General features: G+C 35.2%; 1 protein-coding gene across 2 annotated transcripts in view; it reads left to right on the top strand.

Annotated features, from left to right (window-relative positions):
* LOC124167073 (solute carrier family 12 member 3-like) overlaps window positions 1-16,995 on the top strand; it is a 255,017-nt gene that overhangs the window by 215,709 nt on the left and 22,313 nt on the right. Inside the window, exons 4-13 of one of the 2 annotated variants that reach the window (XM_046544865.1) lie at window positions 3,608-3,703; window positions 4,242-4,495; window positions 5,075-5,189; window positions 5,296-5,435; window positions 7,789-8,013; window positions 8,909-9,016; window positions 11,007-11,130; window positions 12,129-12,250; window positions 12,342-12,477; window positions 13,426-13,637. In XM_046544865.1, the coding sequence (XP_046400821.1) occupies window positions 3,608-3,703; window positions 4,242-4,495; window positions 5,075-5,189; window positions 5,296-5,435; window positions 7,789-8,013; window positions 8,909-9,016; window positions 11,007-11,130; window positions 12,129-12,250; window positions 12,342-12,477; window positions 13,426-13,637 (1,532 nt within the window). Of the gene's footprint in view, window positions 1-2,733; window positions 2,830-3,607; window positions 3,704-4,241; window positions 4,496-5,074; window positions 5,190-5,295; window positions 5,436-7,788; window positions 8,014-8,908; window positions 9,017-11,006; window positions 11,131-12,128; window positions 12,251-12,341; window positions 12,478-13,425; window positions 13,638-16,995 lie in introns of both variants that reach the window. The other variant, XM_046544863.1, reaches the window with a different exon arrangement.

Here is a 16,995-nt window from a genome sequence, read left to right as displayed (position 1 = left end):
GTTGATGAAAAATGAAACATGGAAATATGTCAGTCCTCAAGATGCCAAAGGGAAGAAAATTTTAACCAGTAAATGGGTATTCAAAATTAAAGAAGATGGGAGATACAAGGCTAGATTAGTAGTTAGAGGCTGCGAACAAGAGAGAGGAATTGATTATGAAGAAACCTTCAGCCCAGTGGTGAATACAACATCACTAAGGATACTGTTTGCCATTGCAGCTAAAAATAATTACAAAATGAAGGCATTTGATATTAAAACAGCTTTCCTTTATGGAGAACTAGAAGAAGAAATCTACATGCATGTGCCAGAGGGTTTTAGTGTCAAAAATAAAATTTGTCGTTTAGAAAAATCCTTATATGGATTAAAACAAGCACCCTTGAAATGGAATCAAAGGTTGAAGAAGTTTTTACTGAACAGAGGGCTTTTTCAGTTGACATCAGAGCAGTGCGTATTCAGAAATGAGAAAAGAACTCTGTATTTAGCTGTGTACGTAGATGATGGGATCATAATAGGAGAAAATGAATCTGATATAGACAATTTATTAGATAGTTTAGGAAAAGAGTTTGAAACAAAGACAAGAAATAATCCAAAGGTGTTAATTGGCATAGAGGTAACAAAAACTAAGGACTCTATTTTCCTATCTCAGAAGGGGTATATAGATTATATATTAGATAAATTTGAGATGAAAAATACCAAGGGAGCTGATACACCACTTCAAATTGGGAAAAGAGTTGACAAGCAGGAAGAAAGGGATAATAGTGTTCTCAAGTTTCCTTACAGAGAAGTGGTTGGTAGTCTTTTATATTTGACGAATAAAACAAGACCTGACATGGCTTTTGCAGTCAACTATGAAAGCAGAAGTCTAGAAAATCCAACAAAAACAGACATTGAAAATGTAAAAAGAACATTGAAGTATTTAAAGAATACAGAGAACCTGGGTATTCGGTACAAAAGAAGATCAAACTTGACTCTGACTGCTTATACTGACTCTGACTATGCAGGTGACTTAAAGACTAGGAAGAGCACAAGTGGATACGTCCTGATGTTCTGTGGAGGTCCAGTAGCCTGGTGGTCACGTAAACAACCAATTGTGGCTCTCTCCACTACAGAGGCAGAATATATTGCAGCAGCTGAATGTGTGAAGGAAGTCATATATGCAAAAACATTTATTGAAGAATTGATTGGTAAAGAATTGAGTGTAAGTTTACATGTGGATAATCAAAGCACTATTCGACTAATTGAGACTGGACAGCATAATAGACGAAGTAAACACATTGATGTAAGATATCATTTCATTTCCGAAAAGGTGTCACAAAAAGTAGTGACTTTAAATTACTGTCCAACACAATATCAGTTAGCCGATATATTTACAAAGCCCCTCAATAGTATCAAGTTTCATGCACATAAAAACTTATTACTGTCAAGTAATTGAAGGAATTTTAATTTTTGCTAAAACGTAAATGTGTGATTAATTTGTTGCATTAAGGTTATAATTATATGAATTAATTCTGTGATGTAATTTTCAAGAAAAGTTTTATGGTGTTGAATGATGTAATTCGTTTTCTGTTGTTTCCAAAGAAAAAAAATTAAGAGAGAGTGTTGAATATTGTATCTAAGAGATCTAATCTGTTTATTAGTTACTGTTTGAGTTGAAGTAAAATAATATTGTCCTGTGCGTTGTGTGAAGTTATTAGTAAAATAATTACAGAATTACTGGTAGTTTCAACAATAACCCTCCCCCCCCAGAGTTCAGAGAAATTTTTAAGTTTAATCCATTTTACTTAATTGGATTGATATTACTTGTGGAATAGTGTAAGAATTCATAAATTAAGTCTCATAAAGCCGTAAAACTCACCATTTTGAACCATTTAGTATATTAAATTTTTTCTGGGGGAGGGCACCTGCACTTCCCACTTACCCTGGCGGGTATCCCACTCTACCAAACCCCTCAGCATCGGTTGTGCCTAAAACCAAGGGCATACCCAGGATCAAAACTAGGGGGGGGGGGGGGCAAGGCAAGCCATGGTTGTTCAAGTTGTAGGTAAGATTTAAGCATGGAAAAGGTGAATGAAATCAACATTTTAAGGAAACTCTAACAGCTCTTTATTATTTTTTAAACTTATTTGCTTGAAAAAATATTTTCCTTATAGACATTTGCGATTTTTGCTTCTAGGGGGGGGGGGCAGCTGCCCCCTCCTGCCCCTTGCCGGGTACGCCCATGCCTAAAACCCCCCATAGCCTTAATTCCTAGCTGCGCTGCTGTACGAGATGGTTTCATTCGCGTACTCTGTTGCATGCTCGTCTATCAGATGAGCGAAGAAATTACAATTTTGGAATTACTATCCTACTTATCCTATTATCCTTTTGGTTATGAAGAGGTACATCAGATCACCAAAAATTCACATTGAAAAGTCAAAAATGTGTGGGAAACACTCAAAATCACTGTAGTGGTACGTAATAGGTGTTTCTGGTATTTTGATACAGATTTAGGATGAGGAAATACTCTTAGAAACGGCATAAGTCTGATCTTGACAAAAGGTCTCACCCAAGGAATGGAGCACTGACTCCAAAGGGTGCTAGGTTGAAAGTTCAGAATAGTGACTTGATGCTGTCACATTATTTCTATGGATACACTTATGTTAAAATTTGATGGTAATCACAGTATTTGAATTTTTGACGTTAAAATTTAACGTACACATATTTACTTTGATGTGAGAGGGTAATGTTTTGCAGGGGAAGGAGTAGCTGTCATCTGTCTTTCCAACATAGTTACTCTTGTGACAACCTTATCTATGTCTGCTGTTAGTACAAATGGCCAAATAAAAGGAGGTAAGGTATGACGCGGTGAATTGGCCAATCCATGCTTTTGCTCTTGCAGAAAGCATATACCTATGTCTGAGACTGGTAATGGCTGATTTTGAATGTTCTCTCAGGCTTTTACTATGTAGCAAGCATGACCTTTTACTATTTATCAAGGTTCTGTCAGAATTATTCTATTAATCTACTCTTGCGGCTTTTATTTATAGGTTATACATGTTTGACATTTGTGATTATTTGTTTTGCAGCTTGGCTTTATTCATCACGAGTCATCATACTTCATGAAAGGTCCATCTGAGGCTATCTTGTTGAATCCATATGTACAGGAAATATTTTTATATTTGCATCATGCTCCAACCACATTGACTCAACTCAAAGTTCATGTTATCATTCATCAGTACATACCAGCTTTTTATGTTTGTTATACATGTTTGAAAATGCTGAGCATGAAATGGCATGAAGTATGTTTAGGTGAATGTGAATAATACCACTTTTTGAGGTCTTTTTGTGGTATTTCCTGTATTATAGGTTCTCAACTTACCAGAAATTGTGTATGAAACAATGTGATTGCTTTTTCTTTCGAAATATGTTTTTCATTCTGCAAATCTTTTGACTGTTGTTACCGAAGCATTGATTTTTTTTCAGTTTTTTTCAGCATACATAGATATCTATATTGCATGAGTGTGTCTGTTTTAATCCCTTTAACTTTATTTTAGTATGGCCTATGTGTTTTGCAAAGCATTTGTCTGATAGATTCAATTTTCTTTTTATTCTCTCTATGCATTTCCAGTCGAAGGACTTCTTGTTATTTCTTTAGCAAATGCTGTTACTTTTATCACTGCTCTCTCTATGTCTGCTGTTAGTACAAATGGTCAAATCAAAGGAGGTAAGATATACAATTTTTCAGAGCATATTTTGCATGGCTCTCAATGAATGATTGAACAAAGCCTCAGCTTTTAATTTTGTCACTTTGTTTTTGTTAATAATATGAGTGTATAATCCTAACTAAAGTGTTTGTTTCCTTTTCTATCTAACAAAATTTTAACTAAAAATGTCCTATAATAAAATTTTAACAAATTATCTCTTCTGATGTGCATTAGATTTAAGCCATTCATTGAAATTTTTCATAAAAAAGCACATTCTTTATCAATCATTGTGATTATGAAGTCACCAGTAAAGTCTATTTGAGCAAAAATTTGAGTCATTTTTCTGTCATGAAACTTTATTTTTAATTAGTACTTCTAATTTTTATTGTTGTCCTGGAAGATATTTTTCAGTTGCTACACTTAATCTCATTTTCCAAGTTTTAACGTAATGTTTGAAGGACATTGACTTTTCGTTTCCACTCTGAGAATTGCAATCAACTGTCTCAAACAGGAGTATTAACTTTCTTTTAATTTAACTGTAGATTTCCATGTTTCCAGGTGGCATTTACTACATGATCTCTCGCTCCTTGGGGCCTGAGTTTGGTGGAGCAATTGGACTCATGTTCACACTTGCAAATTCCATTGCTGTATCCATGTACATTGTGGGATTTTGTGAATCCCTTCAAGATCTTTTACGTCCATTTGGTGCAATAATAGTAGATGGTGCAACTAATGATATTCGAGTAGTTGGTGTCATTACACTCATCGCCATCTTAATTCTTGCTATGGTCGGAATGGATTGGGTTACAAGGGTGAGAGATTTATTTTGGTATTTGAATCACTCCATAAAATGAAACCTATGAATCAGGGGTTGCCTATTATATATCTATTACGTATTTACTGAAATATGAAAACATTCCAGTGGAAAGATAATTAATTTTTTAACTCATTAATACTATATTCTATTTATTATAATACCTGTTTCTTCATTTTTTCATTTATCAATTATTTTTATAATTATTTAATCTTAATCAGACCCCTGTCTATTCTTCAAGGTACTTTTTCATGAGGTGAAAGTGATTTTCAGGCCAAAGAATTACTTGACAAATAATTAAAGTCCCAATATATTAATCATAAATATCATATTTGTAGTATTTATCAAATATTTTTTAAAAACTTAATGAGTATAGATGGAGCATATCCTACAGGTGGAACTACCTGAAGTACACATTTAGCATCCTGTAGATTAGAGCTATCATGCATGAATAATACATTGGGAGATATTTAATTTATTTCCCATGATAAATGTTGAACTGTGATATGTATTTGCTAAAATATGTTTCCATTTATTTGCTAATACATGTAATTTTTTCATCTGATATTATTTTCAGACTCAAATGGTATTGCTGTTTGTTCTTATTGCATCACAAATTGATTTTGTGATTGGAAGCATCATCGGACCAGTAGATGATGAGGAAATAGCCAAAGGTTTTGTAGGTTATAATTGTGAGTATCAATGTTTCATAAACATAAATCATTTCTTTGTTGGAGCACCTCTAAATTCTTTCAAATCCAATTTTTATCTAATTTTCGTTTATAAAACCATTTTCAGATGAAACTTTTGTGACCAATCTGCATGCTGATTATAGACATTTTGAAGGGGTTGAACATGACTTCTTCTCAGTTTTCTCAGTGTTTTTCCCGGCAGTAACAGGGATTGTTGCTGGAGCTAACCTTTCAGGTGACTTAAAGGTAAAATTTCCTAATTAAGATTACAAATTCCATGAAAACCTCTGGTTTAAAATTAAGGATGGCTATGTTCTACTTTTTTATGGTTCCAAATCCGGTTTGGTTATTGATATCGCAGCTCAGTTCCATCTCATAATCGAGTATTAATTTTTATTGCTTAATTTTATAAAGCTGATTATAATTGAATTATTTTGGAAACTAACTGAAATAATGCATCAAGTTTCCAAGCTATGAAAATAAATGAAATGGAAGAATTTTTAACTCAATTAATAGAATGTAACAATTTCCTTACCTACAACTTCAAACGAAGATACATTAACTCATGCTCGTCTGACTATTTTAAATTTAAATATCTTTTATCCTTGTATTTGAAGGGATCAATCATTTAGTGATTGTTGAATGGTATACCAGACTGACGGTGAACTATGCACTTCAATGACAAATGCATATTGCATTCTATTCCAAGTGGAGAACACTACATTTTAGCATTTATTAAAGTTGCATACCTTTTAGGATAATTAATTGAATTAATTGCGTTGAAAAATCTGCGACAGCTATACCGGACGTCAGGTCTTCCTCTTATGAAAATGCCTGTCGGCTCCACCAGACGTCCAATAGGAAAGGGTTGTTATGCGGTTGAGCAGGTGGCCCAATTTCAATTTTTTTATTTCCTTAAGTTTCCAACATTTAGTAAAAATTTTATTACAAAAAATAAATTTGGACTTCCTTTATTGTTTAGTGAACTTTTTGTCACTACCCAGACTGCACAGAATCCTCCGTATCTAATTCGTATGCAGATAGCATCCATTGACTACTGCTCCGTCGCTTTTTGTCAATGGATACTATCCGCATACGAATTATGTACGGAGGATTCTGTGCCGTCTGGGTAGGGAACACATTTAGAATTAATAGTAGAACAAAATCCACCCTGACCCTGCGAAGGAGAGAAGGAAGCAGGCTTATTGCCAAGGTACCCATAAAAGTAACATAAACATGCCGAATATTGCTTGCATGTCAAAGTAGGCAAATATCATACAAAATTTGTTGCACAGCTATAAGTGATGCTGAAAGAAAAATGTTATACAGTTAGGCGTGTGGGCCACTCATGGCTCAGTCATGCCTGCAAGGGGTGCAGCTAGGAATTAAGGCTAGGGGGGGTTTTAGGTGCAACTAATACTGGGAGTTATGGAATTCCCGCCAAAGTAAGCGGAAGGTGTGGGTGCCCTCCCCCAGAAAAAGTTTAAGATAAATAGTTCAAAATGGTGAGTTTTATGGCTTTCTGACAGGATATTTTATTAATCCTTGCACTATTCCATAAGTAATATTTATCCAATGAAGTAAAATGGATTAAATTTTAAAATCTCTCTCAATTTTATCCCCCAAATTCCCCCTTCACTGTGCCTCTGATGCCTGCTTCCATTCAAGCACTATTTATTGCTAATCTTGTGCTGATTACTTACAAACAACTAGGTGAGGCTTTCTAGGACTAAATAATGCGCAGCTACTGCATATAGCATGTATATTATGTCATCATAAGAAAAACAGCACACAAATGCAACAATGTGGGCCAGCCATGTGGCCCACGAGCTTACTGAAGGGAATACAGTTTTTGAATTTTCATCCTATCTATTAACTTGTGGAAAAATGAACCTCTAAGTTTTCCCAATGTGTAACTCATGGTTTTTATAGCACATGGAGCATTGGGGAATCAGTTAGTAAAATAAGAGAGAACTGCATCATGAACAAGGAACACATTGACTGCCATCGACTGTGGCAGTTCCCCAAACTGTCGCATACATCCGGGGTCTTGATAGCTGGGGAAGTGGCATGAACTGTAGCCAATGAGGTTTCATTATTTTTTCATACATTTCAGTTGTGCAACGAGATTGATATTTCTTTTCGTTTTTTGGGAAACACCTATTTATTGAGACTTTAAATTTTTCAGCTATTTAGTGATATCAATAGGATTACAATTACATTTTAATTGTTTTCCGCCGTAAGAGCTGTCTATAATTTTTAGCATATTCATGGTGTGATAAATTTAATTTTACTTTAATGTTTTATCATAGATCCAATTAGTGTTCATTTGCATTTTCTAAGAGAATCCCAGTATGTATATGAATATATATCGATAAAAGTAGGATAGTATAAAGTGTAGGAAAGGTAGAAAGAAATCATAATTGGTGTGACACAATATAATGGTTCAAGAAAAATGAAACTGTAAATTGTAAAATTCAGGATCTATTTGAATCCTTACTTAGTGTTAGGTAGATGTTAAATGATTGTAATGTTCAATGTTCTGATTATCAAAGCCCATGTACATATTTACTATTTGATTCTGAACTTTTTTTTACAGGATCCAAGTAAAGCTATTCCCATCGGAACCCTATTGGCAATTGCTGTCACATTTTTGTCTTATTTTGGATATGCTTTTATGCTGGGAGGATGCACGCTTCGTGATGCCTCAGGAAATGTCACGGAATATTACCTTGCTCTTAATGACAGTTTACCTGATCCGTGGACGTATCTCAAGAACTGCACTGACAGGACATGCAACTATGGACTTGAAAATGACAGCCAGGTAAAGGAAATGCAGTTGAATTAATAATTTATTTTCAGTCAAAGATCGCCCAGTACATTTAGCTTATTTATTTGAATCCAAAAGTCTCCACTATTGGTTTTAGATAATTATCATAAATAAGTGCTTGCCTTTCATAGATTATTTGTATGCATGTACTTAAACATGATAATGTGGATCGAAATTGCTGCTTCTGAAAACGAAATTCCATTTATCATAAGACAATCACCTTTTTATATAAAAAGTTCTTGTATAATTTTTTTAATGGTGAGGTGTTTAACAAACTATGCTGTTAAATGATGATAATTTACCTGGGTCATTTTTTGACCAGGGCAATTTATTCCTTACCAGGCAGACTTTTTTAATTCTGGAATGAAGATTAATCTAATTTTGGATAGAATAGAATTTTGTCTTTTGTAATTTTTATTTCTCTTGTTTCATCATAAAATGTGGGTAATTTCATGTAGTGGTGCACTTGGGCTCCAAAAGCTTATTAGTCCAGTGGTGGCGAGTTATAAAAAATATTGGGGGGACCCTTAGCAGTGGTCTTGCCCCAGGAAATTTTATAAATATGTAGTGAGTTTTAAATATATTTTAAAGCATTTTAGAAGAGCCATATGATCAACATTAGAATATTTTTGAGGGAAAATCGACAAGCCTGACACATTTTTTCCTCACCCCCTTAACGAATTTTTGAGGGGGCTTGGGCCCCATTGAGTCTACCCCTCTGCATCAGTCATATGTATTCCATATCTCAATTATCGTTATTAGTAAATCAAAATACACCCTTAAAAGCTATGCATAATGTAAAACTTTTATGCATAAAGTATAACTGTCTTTAGAGGAAAGAGGATATACAAATTCCTTGGCAATAATAATAATAATATATGTATTTCAGGCTATGGAGCTAGTCTCTTCTTGGGGACCACTGATTTATGGTGGATGTTTTGCTGCTACTCTGTCATCTGCTATTGCTAGCTTGGTTGGAGCTCCTCGAGTTCTGCAGGTTTGTAAAGTATAAAAATTATGCTTTTTGTGAGAAGGCTGCAATGAGCTCAATGAGGTCACTTTAATTATGAAGTGTTACTGGAAAGTATCTTAGAAAACAATATTTTATACTGCTTATTTGCATAATTTTTCTGCACATACCACAATGAAAACTTGTCATTTCTAGCAGACATACTGATATTCATGAGGATGAGGCAAATAAATAAGATGTAATAAGCATATAGAGTCAGGATTTTAGTTTATGTTTGCTGTAGTGTTTAAAATTTCCATTGGATATTTCCCAGGTCTTTCCATTTATGTATTAACAGCACTTATTCAAAAAAACAAACTGATTTAATCTTATAAGAGGCAGTACATCTACATCTACATGATACCCTGCGAGCCACTTCTAGGGTGTTTGGCAGGGGGTGACCAATCACCAACATGCAACGTGCAAGAGGACCGCCACATGCACACCACACGGTCATAGAAATATTACGCACACTAGAAAAATATGCATGCTTATTCATAAAAAAATGCTAATGGTTAGTAATTCCTAAAGCAAATACATGCTAGGTTAAAACTACGAAAAAACATGCAATGAGTGATCCTAGCAAGCGTTGCCATTAATCCTTTCAATTGAGACAACGTTGCTATCCTTAATAGTACGAGGGAAGAATGACATTTTAAATCTCTCTGTTTTGCAGTCTATTTCTTTTATTTTTTTCTCATGATCGCGTCTACTATAGTACGATGGTAAACGAAGGATATGATTCACGTCGTCTGAGAAAATATCTTCTTCGAGTTTCCTAAGTAAGTTAAGCCTTTGCTTTGATCTTCGCTCCTGTAAAGATTCCCATCCTAACTCGTGTAACATACTTGAAACGCTGCACTTTTTGTCGTAACAATTCATCACAAATCTGGCCGCCCTGCGCTGTACTCGATTGATTTCACCTATTAGTCCTACCTCGTAAGGGTCCCACACGCTAGCAGCATATTCCAAGTGAGGCCTCACCAGAGTCAGGTAGCTTATTTCTTTCACCTTTTTTGGGCATTTACTGAGAATTCTTTTTACAAATCCAAGTTTACGGTTAGCTTTACCGCATACTTCACGTATGTGCTTACCCCACAAAAGATCCCGGGTAATGGTGACCCCCAAGTATTTAACGAATTCGATATTTGGTAGTGGAATCCCGTTAGAGGTGCTGCTCCTTCTTGAAGATCTATACATGGGGCAATAAGTCTGAAATCTTCTGTAGCCATGATCCGAGACCCAGAGATCCAAGATTAAATTGGAGCAGTGGAGAATTCACATGCGGTTTTTATAGAGTACATATTTAGGGTCAAGATATAGGCTGAAGCTGGCTTAAAATTTGTTGGAAAAATATAATTGAATAATTGCTCAACTGTGTACAAAGTTTGAGCTAACACAGTAAATATTCATCATAAATGCATGATCTAGAGGTTGATATCAACTCGCTACCTTGGTTTGACAAGGTTCTAACTGACCTTTTTGCAAAATTTGGTGTTTTCACTCAAGAAAACTAAGTTTATGTTTCTCTATGTGTTGCACCGGTTTTTATTCCTCTTTGTAAAATAATAACAGATTTAGAACAGTGACAAAGTTCCAACTGCAAGGAGAAAAAACTAATATTTGGTGTGACATGGTTCTAACTGCATTTTACTTATTTTATTACTCATATAAACATGTAAAAAAAATAAAATAAATAGCATATTTTCTTAAAGTAATAATTACTAGTGTATCTAGTGGATCACTAGTGTATTGCCAAAAATCAAAAATAAATTCCTATTAATAATAGAAATAGAGCAGTTTAAAACTTTTACAAGGTTTTTCTTAAAACCAGCTGATGGTCAGTTAGAACCTTGTCAAACCAAGGTAGCGAACTGCCTACCTATATGTCAGGAAAAATTCGCATTTGCCAGAAGATTTTACTTTCTGTAACCCATTTCAGCCCTTGATAAAATGTATCATCATTCCTTCTTTTTAGGCTCTTGCCAAGGATAAACTATATCCTTTGATTGGCTTCTTTGGAGAAGGCTATGGTGCCAATAATGACCCTGTCAGAGGCTACGTGTTAGTGTTCTTTATATCCCTTGGATGCATTTTAATTGGTAAGATTTTGTGAATTGTTTTCAACATTACATGTTACAATTTTTGGGCGTAAAAATTGCATAAATTATCTCTTTATAAGGAATGCTTTGATGGGATTATATTTTGTGCCAAATAAAAGCAATTACTAAGATTTCATGATCCTTTTGAATTGAAATTTATATTGTGGAACTTTCAAAATTTCAGTTTATATTTAATAATTCAGTTATTCTTATCAAGACTGAGCCAAGAAAATTTTTGGGGGGATTCTTCTGGAAAGGGAATAGATTTGGTGGGGAGAGGATTCTGGCAGAGGAGGAGTACGTGTTTAAGGCTGTATCCCTCAAGCATTTCGGGGGTGTTTAAATCCCTAGACTTCCCTCCCCTGCTTGCTACGGCCTTAGTACCTACATCCAGTAGCATTTTGCTATTATTGTAGTTATTTCTCTGCGTACATTTTTATGTTTAAGAGATTATAAGATTATTAATTCCTAAATAGATTGTTCTTATCTCCTTTCATTTGAAAATGTTAACTTACCCCGTCATAGTTCTAAAAATCCTCACCTATTTAAAAGAGGAATTTTAATAAACTAGGTTCAACTATTGATGTCTCTATGGCATTATCTAAATTTCAATGTTACTTGTGGCAAAGTTAAACTCAACTATGTACTACCAGAACACATTCATATTTTAGACGTTACTTAATAATTGTATGCACCTCCTTGTTTTGTGTATACATCAATCGTGAAATACTGTATTTAATAATGTTATTGGGTTAATTCTATCCCAGACGGCACAGAATCCTCCGTATTTAATTCGTATGCAGATAGTATCCATTGACTAACGCTCTGTCGCTTTTCGTCAATGGATACTATCTGCATTCGAATTAGATACGGAGGATTCTGTGCCATCTGGGATATGTATGTGTGTTTATTATTTTCTATTACCTGCAGAATTTTTGTGTAAGATTATGGTAAATGGGTTCACCCATAATTAAATAAAAAATATCAATGTTTTACAGCACAACTGAATGCCATTGCACCTCTTCTGTCCAACTTCTTCCTGGCTGCATACGCCCTCATCAATTTCTCAGTTTTCCATGCATCCATCTCTAAATCTCCTGGATGGCGTCCTGCATTCCGTGTGAGTATTCAAATGATAATCTGAATCAAAACTCCTCTTCATATTTCATATCAAATCTAGAGACATAACAGTGATTTTCTTGATTTTTCAGTACTACAATGCCTGGGTTAGTTTAATTGGAACCTTGTTATGCATTGCTGTCATGTTTTTGATGTCATGGTGGACAGCACTGATCACTTTTGTGGTTGTGGTGACGCTGTATCTGTATGTGTCTTACAGGAAACCAGGTATGGAACTAAATGCCATAGGCTTATAGATGAATCTTGAATACATGTGTATGCTTTGACCAATCACTATATGTACTCAAAATTGTGAGATGTTCTCAATTAGCCTCTATCGTTGAAAAATCAATTTAAGTTGCATCAAGCTATCTCAGCCAAATATTATACCATTTTTAAATATTTTGTTCCTTAGGTAACAGACAGCTCATTTACAATCCTATAAAATATATAAATATAAAAAATCGACACACTGTTGGACAACACTCTGTACAATAGTGATGTAATATTAGCAAAGCAAAATATCCAATGACTTCATGTAAAAGTATAATAATGTCAAAATTTTCTTCAGTTTACTAAGCATTTAATCATTTCGTGTAAAAAATTTTGAAACGGCCAATACTATTTTTAAACAGTGCAAGAATTGAGAAAAATTTTGTCAACTTGTATTTAAAAAAATTGGTGGTCAAGGTATTTCTTAACTCTTCCATTAATGAATGTTTTAAGATGTTTTGATATTCTATTTCCATTGGCTTGTTCCCCTTTCTTCAGAGAATGTTTCCACTCCAGTAATAATTTTTTTCTGTTTTTAAAATGTCACTAGATCATGCATGCAAAAAGCTGTAACACAAATGATTCTAAGAATTATAAATGTATGTTTGTTCTCAGTCATGGGTGGATTCAACGTCAAATTAGGGTGAGGGGTCATAACCTGAGTCTGGGAAGTTTGGAAAAACCCCTAGGAGAGAGGGGCATTCTCCCTTGTAATATTGTTTTAAAATACCCATTTTTTAAGCATTTGGAGCCTAAAATTTCATTTTTATTCTTAACAGCAGATGCAACGGAATAATATATATAGGACATTTAAGAAGTTTAATGATAAAGTCATGATCCCTGTGACCTCCCCCTAAATCTGCCACAATACTTAGTATCTTATTTGGTATTTTTGTATTGCAGAGGTTAACTGGGGCTCCTCCACTCAAGCGCAGTCTTTCAACACAGCACTGAAGTCAGTGCAGGAATTGAATCAAGTTGAAGAACATGTTAAGAATTATCGTCCTCAGATACTTGTCCTGACTGGAATACCAAGCTCAAGACCGCCATTGGTAGACTTTGCAAACCTCGTCACCAAGAAACTCTCACTTTTAATTTGCGGGCATGTTATAAAGGTACATAAATTTATATCATTTTAAAATATGCATTCAGCTAAAATCAGCTGATGAGATAATTATCATTTATTTTTGGCATCAAGAATTCAATTTTTATCTCATTAGTTCAATTTTGTTCTGCCGAAGGTAGCATTTGAATGGGTCACGATAGTGGAGCCATGAATTCTCAGTCCTATAATAATGATTTGCAAATTAATTTTGAGCATTGCATTATTGATAATTATTTGTTAATGCATGAAGTGGAGTTTTAAGACCCTTATAACCATTTTTTGATAAATTAAAGAATTATTTTTGGCATCAAGAATTCAATTTTTATCTCATCAGTTCAATTTTGTTCTGCCGAAGGTAGCATTTGAATGGGTCACGATAGTGGAGCCATGAATTCTTAGTCCTATAATAATGATTTGCAAATTAATTTTGAGCATTGCATTATTGATAATTATTTGTTAATGCATGAAGTGGAGTTTTAAGACCCTTATAACCATTTTTTGATAAATTAAAGAATTATTGATGGCTATAACTGCATGATGACATTAGCATGGCAATGGAAACATGCAAAATATGCTATGGCTGGCTGTTTGATTTTTCATTTGGAATAAAAAGCCTACCACTTTTTTTTAAATCTTCATTAATTAGGTGTATTAGAACTTCCACGTTGATTTCTTATTGCCATAAATCTGAAGCAGGGGCTTATTATTGCAGTAAATTTAATTTTTTCACTCAATCAAGGTATGAAACAGATTCCGTAACGATTATTGCTTGATTGAAATACTCAATGGTTTTCCATCGCTATTTTCCATCCAAAGCATTTCTCCATCGCTATTCTCACTGCCAAATTTAATGCTACCCCTTAGGTTCTTTCATTCCCAAATGAGAATGCTAAGCACACGTTGGTGGCGCCATGAGTGGGCCAGGGTGGGCCCGGGCCCACCCAAATTTTTTTTGGCCCTCCCAAATAAGATGGACAAATTTCAGAAACAAAGTCCAAAGTTAAAAATTATTTTATAAAATTAAAATAAATTGTATACAGTTGTAGGCACATGAGAAACCACTGTTAATTTGCTAAACATTTTTGAATTGTCCGTATTAACTAACTTACATGTATTTCACAGTTTTTAGCTTTCTTTTCGGTAGGATCAATTACAGTAAACTCTTGATTTTACGAAGTCAGTGGGACCGGAAAATTGGCACTTCGTAAAATCGAGTTTCGTAAATTCAAACCTTTTTCGTAAGTCACGAAAAAATGTTCGCTTTTGTTTCTTCCGCCCTTTTTTGTCTTTAGTGGTCTTATTTAAATGTTTTCGGTGGTTATTCTCGGAATTATTCCCGGTATTATTCATAGAAAAGGCTTTTTGTTATCGATTTATGCTGTGAAAGATCGTTAAATAATTATACCACCATAAAATTCCCATTTCTCGTTCATACTTCAACATCAACGATCGCTTAAGAAATTCCCGACCAGTTTAGAAAACGTAATCAAATAATGAATTGCAAAGTTTATTATAAGAATTGAATGTTATAAATTTGTGGTTAGGAGCGAATAAAAACTATTAAGTATGCGTAAGATAGATATTTGTTTCCAGCACCCACGGAATTTTAGCGGCAGCCGTCCTAACCGCCATTTATGTCGCCCTCTATCGCTCAGTGACGAGAAAAAAAAGAAAAATGAGGGCCTCAACCCGTTTCCAAAATAACTTTCGTAAGTTAGTATTTCGAGTTACTCCGTATTTTCAGTTGAATGTGTTATCTTTTCCATTAGTTATTTTCATTGAGATTCAGTTACGATTATAAATTACGTAGGATATGATTATCTTCTGGCGAATATTAGAAGTAAATTCTGTTTGAGTTCTCCGTCCGGATACTGTGCTCCGTCATCTTAGCAGAAATTGCTACGAAAGACTTAATTCTTCATCAGGACCATATTCTTCATACCGGGTGTGAAGTGCTACGTTCATGTAGTATTTCTCTCTTTTTTTATGCCGGCAGGAGCTAGGTTCCAACCGGAAAACGACAGGAGAAACATATTATAGGAGAAATAAAAAGAGAAACGTTATTATCCGCATTGATTATTTTCCTACAAGAGATGTTTCATCATTTCCCAACGTGTGTGAAGTATTGGTTCACTTGCGTGATTTCCCAAAAATGACACGCAAAAACCTGTACATTCACCTCATTTAGTTTTCGTGTCCCTTTCTCCGCCATATTGAAAGTTATGCAATGGATCATTGACATAGAGAAAATATTTTCTTTGCTTTAGCACTAAAAAGTAGTCGCGCCATAATCGTAAATAAATATAGTGAGGAAAGAGCAAAGAAAATAATTTCAATTGAAACGTCAGCAGAGAAGAAGAGAGACAATTATAAGCGCGGCACCATTTCCCCGACAGTGGAAGATACTTCTTCAGCCTCTCTCCGGTTAATAACTTACCCCCGTTGCAGGTAAAGATGAACCATGCCCTTCTCCACAATCGGGGATCGTTCCCAGTGGGTGGGGTGAATAAGAGTGGAATGGGGATTGCCTGAGGAAAGAAGCGGTCAGCATATGGTGTGGTGAAGGGGGCAGGAGAAAGAAGGGTGGGGAAAGGGCCTTCAGCTCTGCCTCATTGTCAGTTTACGTTTGGGGGGCGTATTTTTCTACGACGCACTCAACCTCCGTAACCTTAGGGGGAGAGTGAATGGGAAATGCTGGGGAAGGAGGGGTTTGGGATGCATAAGGTGGGTGTCAGCAAGATCAGCAGAAGGCCGCGGAGGAAGTAAACAAAGACTTAGGAAAGAAAGATCTCTCGGCATGGGAAAACGGGGAGACGCGCGAGAAGGAAGTTCATGGTTACAAAGTTACATAGAGTTAGAAGTGCGTCTTCATTACGAGTAGCCTGAAAAATAAGTTTGTGGTTAATAGAGCCCAATACTTAAGATATTTAAGTTGTTTACTCAGGAAGGCTATTGTATACACGAAAAGATACTACTAAAAAAATCTGTTATTTTTTTTCTTTTTGCCCTTCTCCATCGCCGCTTCCACCATGGTTTCTAACTTGCACAAATGGGAATGAAAATGGGGACCTAACTCGTTAGCCAGATCAAAATATCTTAATGTTTGGAGGGCAGCGTGTATATTTTTTTTTTATTTGGTGAAATTGCTTCCTCACTTTCATCTTCGTCGTCACTGCTATTCTGACTAGTCCCGGCCGCTGCTTCTTCCGACGTATGTACCGGCGTCCCATTGTCGCAAGCTCGGAGATCATCGTCAAGGGCAATATAATCGTTTGATGTTGCGCGCTGTGCTCTTCCTGCTTTTTCCAAGAATTTTTCAAAATCATCTTTTAAGCCTCTAATCTCCTCCGCGATTTTATCCGCTGCAG

Source organism: Ischnura elegans, chromosome 10 (genome assembly GCF_921293095.1).
Source record: "Ischnura elegans chromosome 10, ioIscEleg1.1, whole genome shotgun sequence".
Lineage (NCBI taxonomy): Eukaryota > Metazoa > Arthropoda > Insecta > Odonata > Coenagrionidae > Ischnura > Ischnura elegans.
This window is presented reverse-complemented; position numbering and strand designations above follow the sequence as displayed.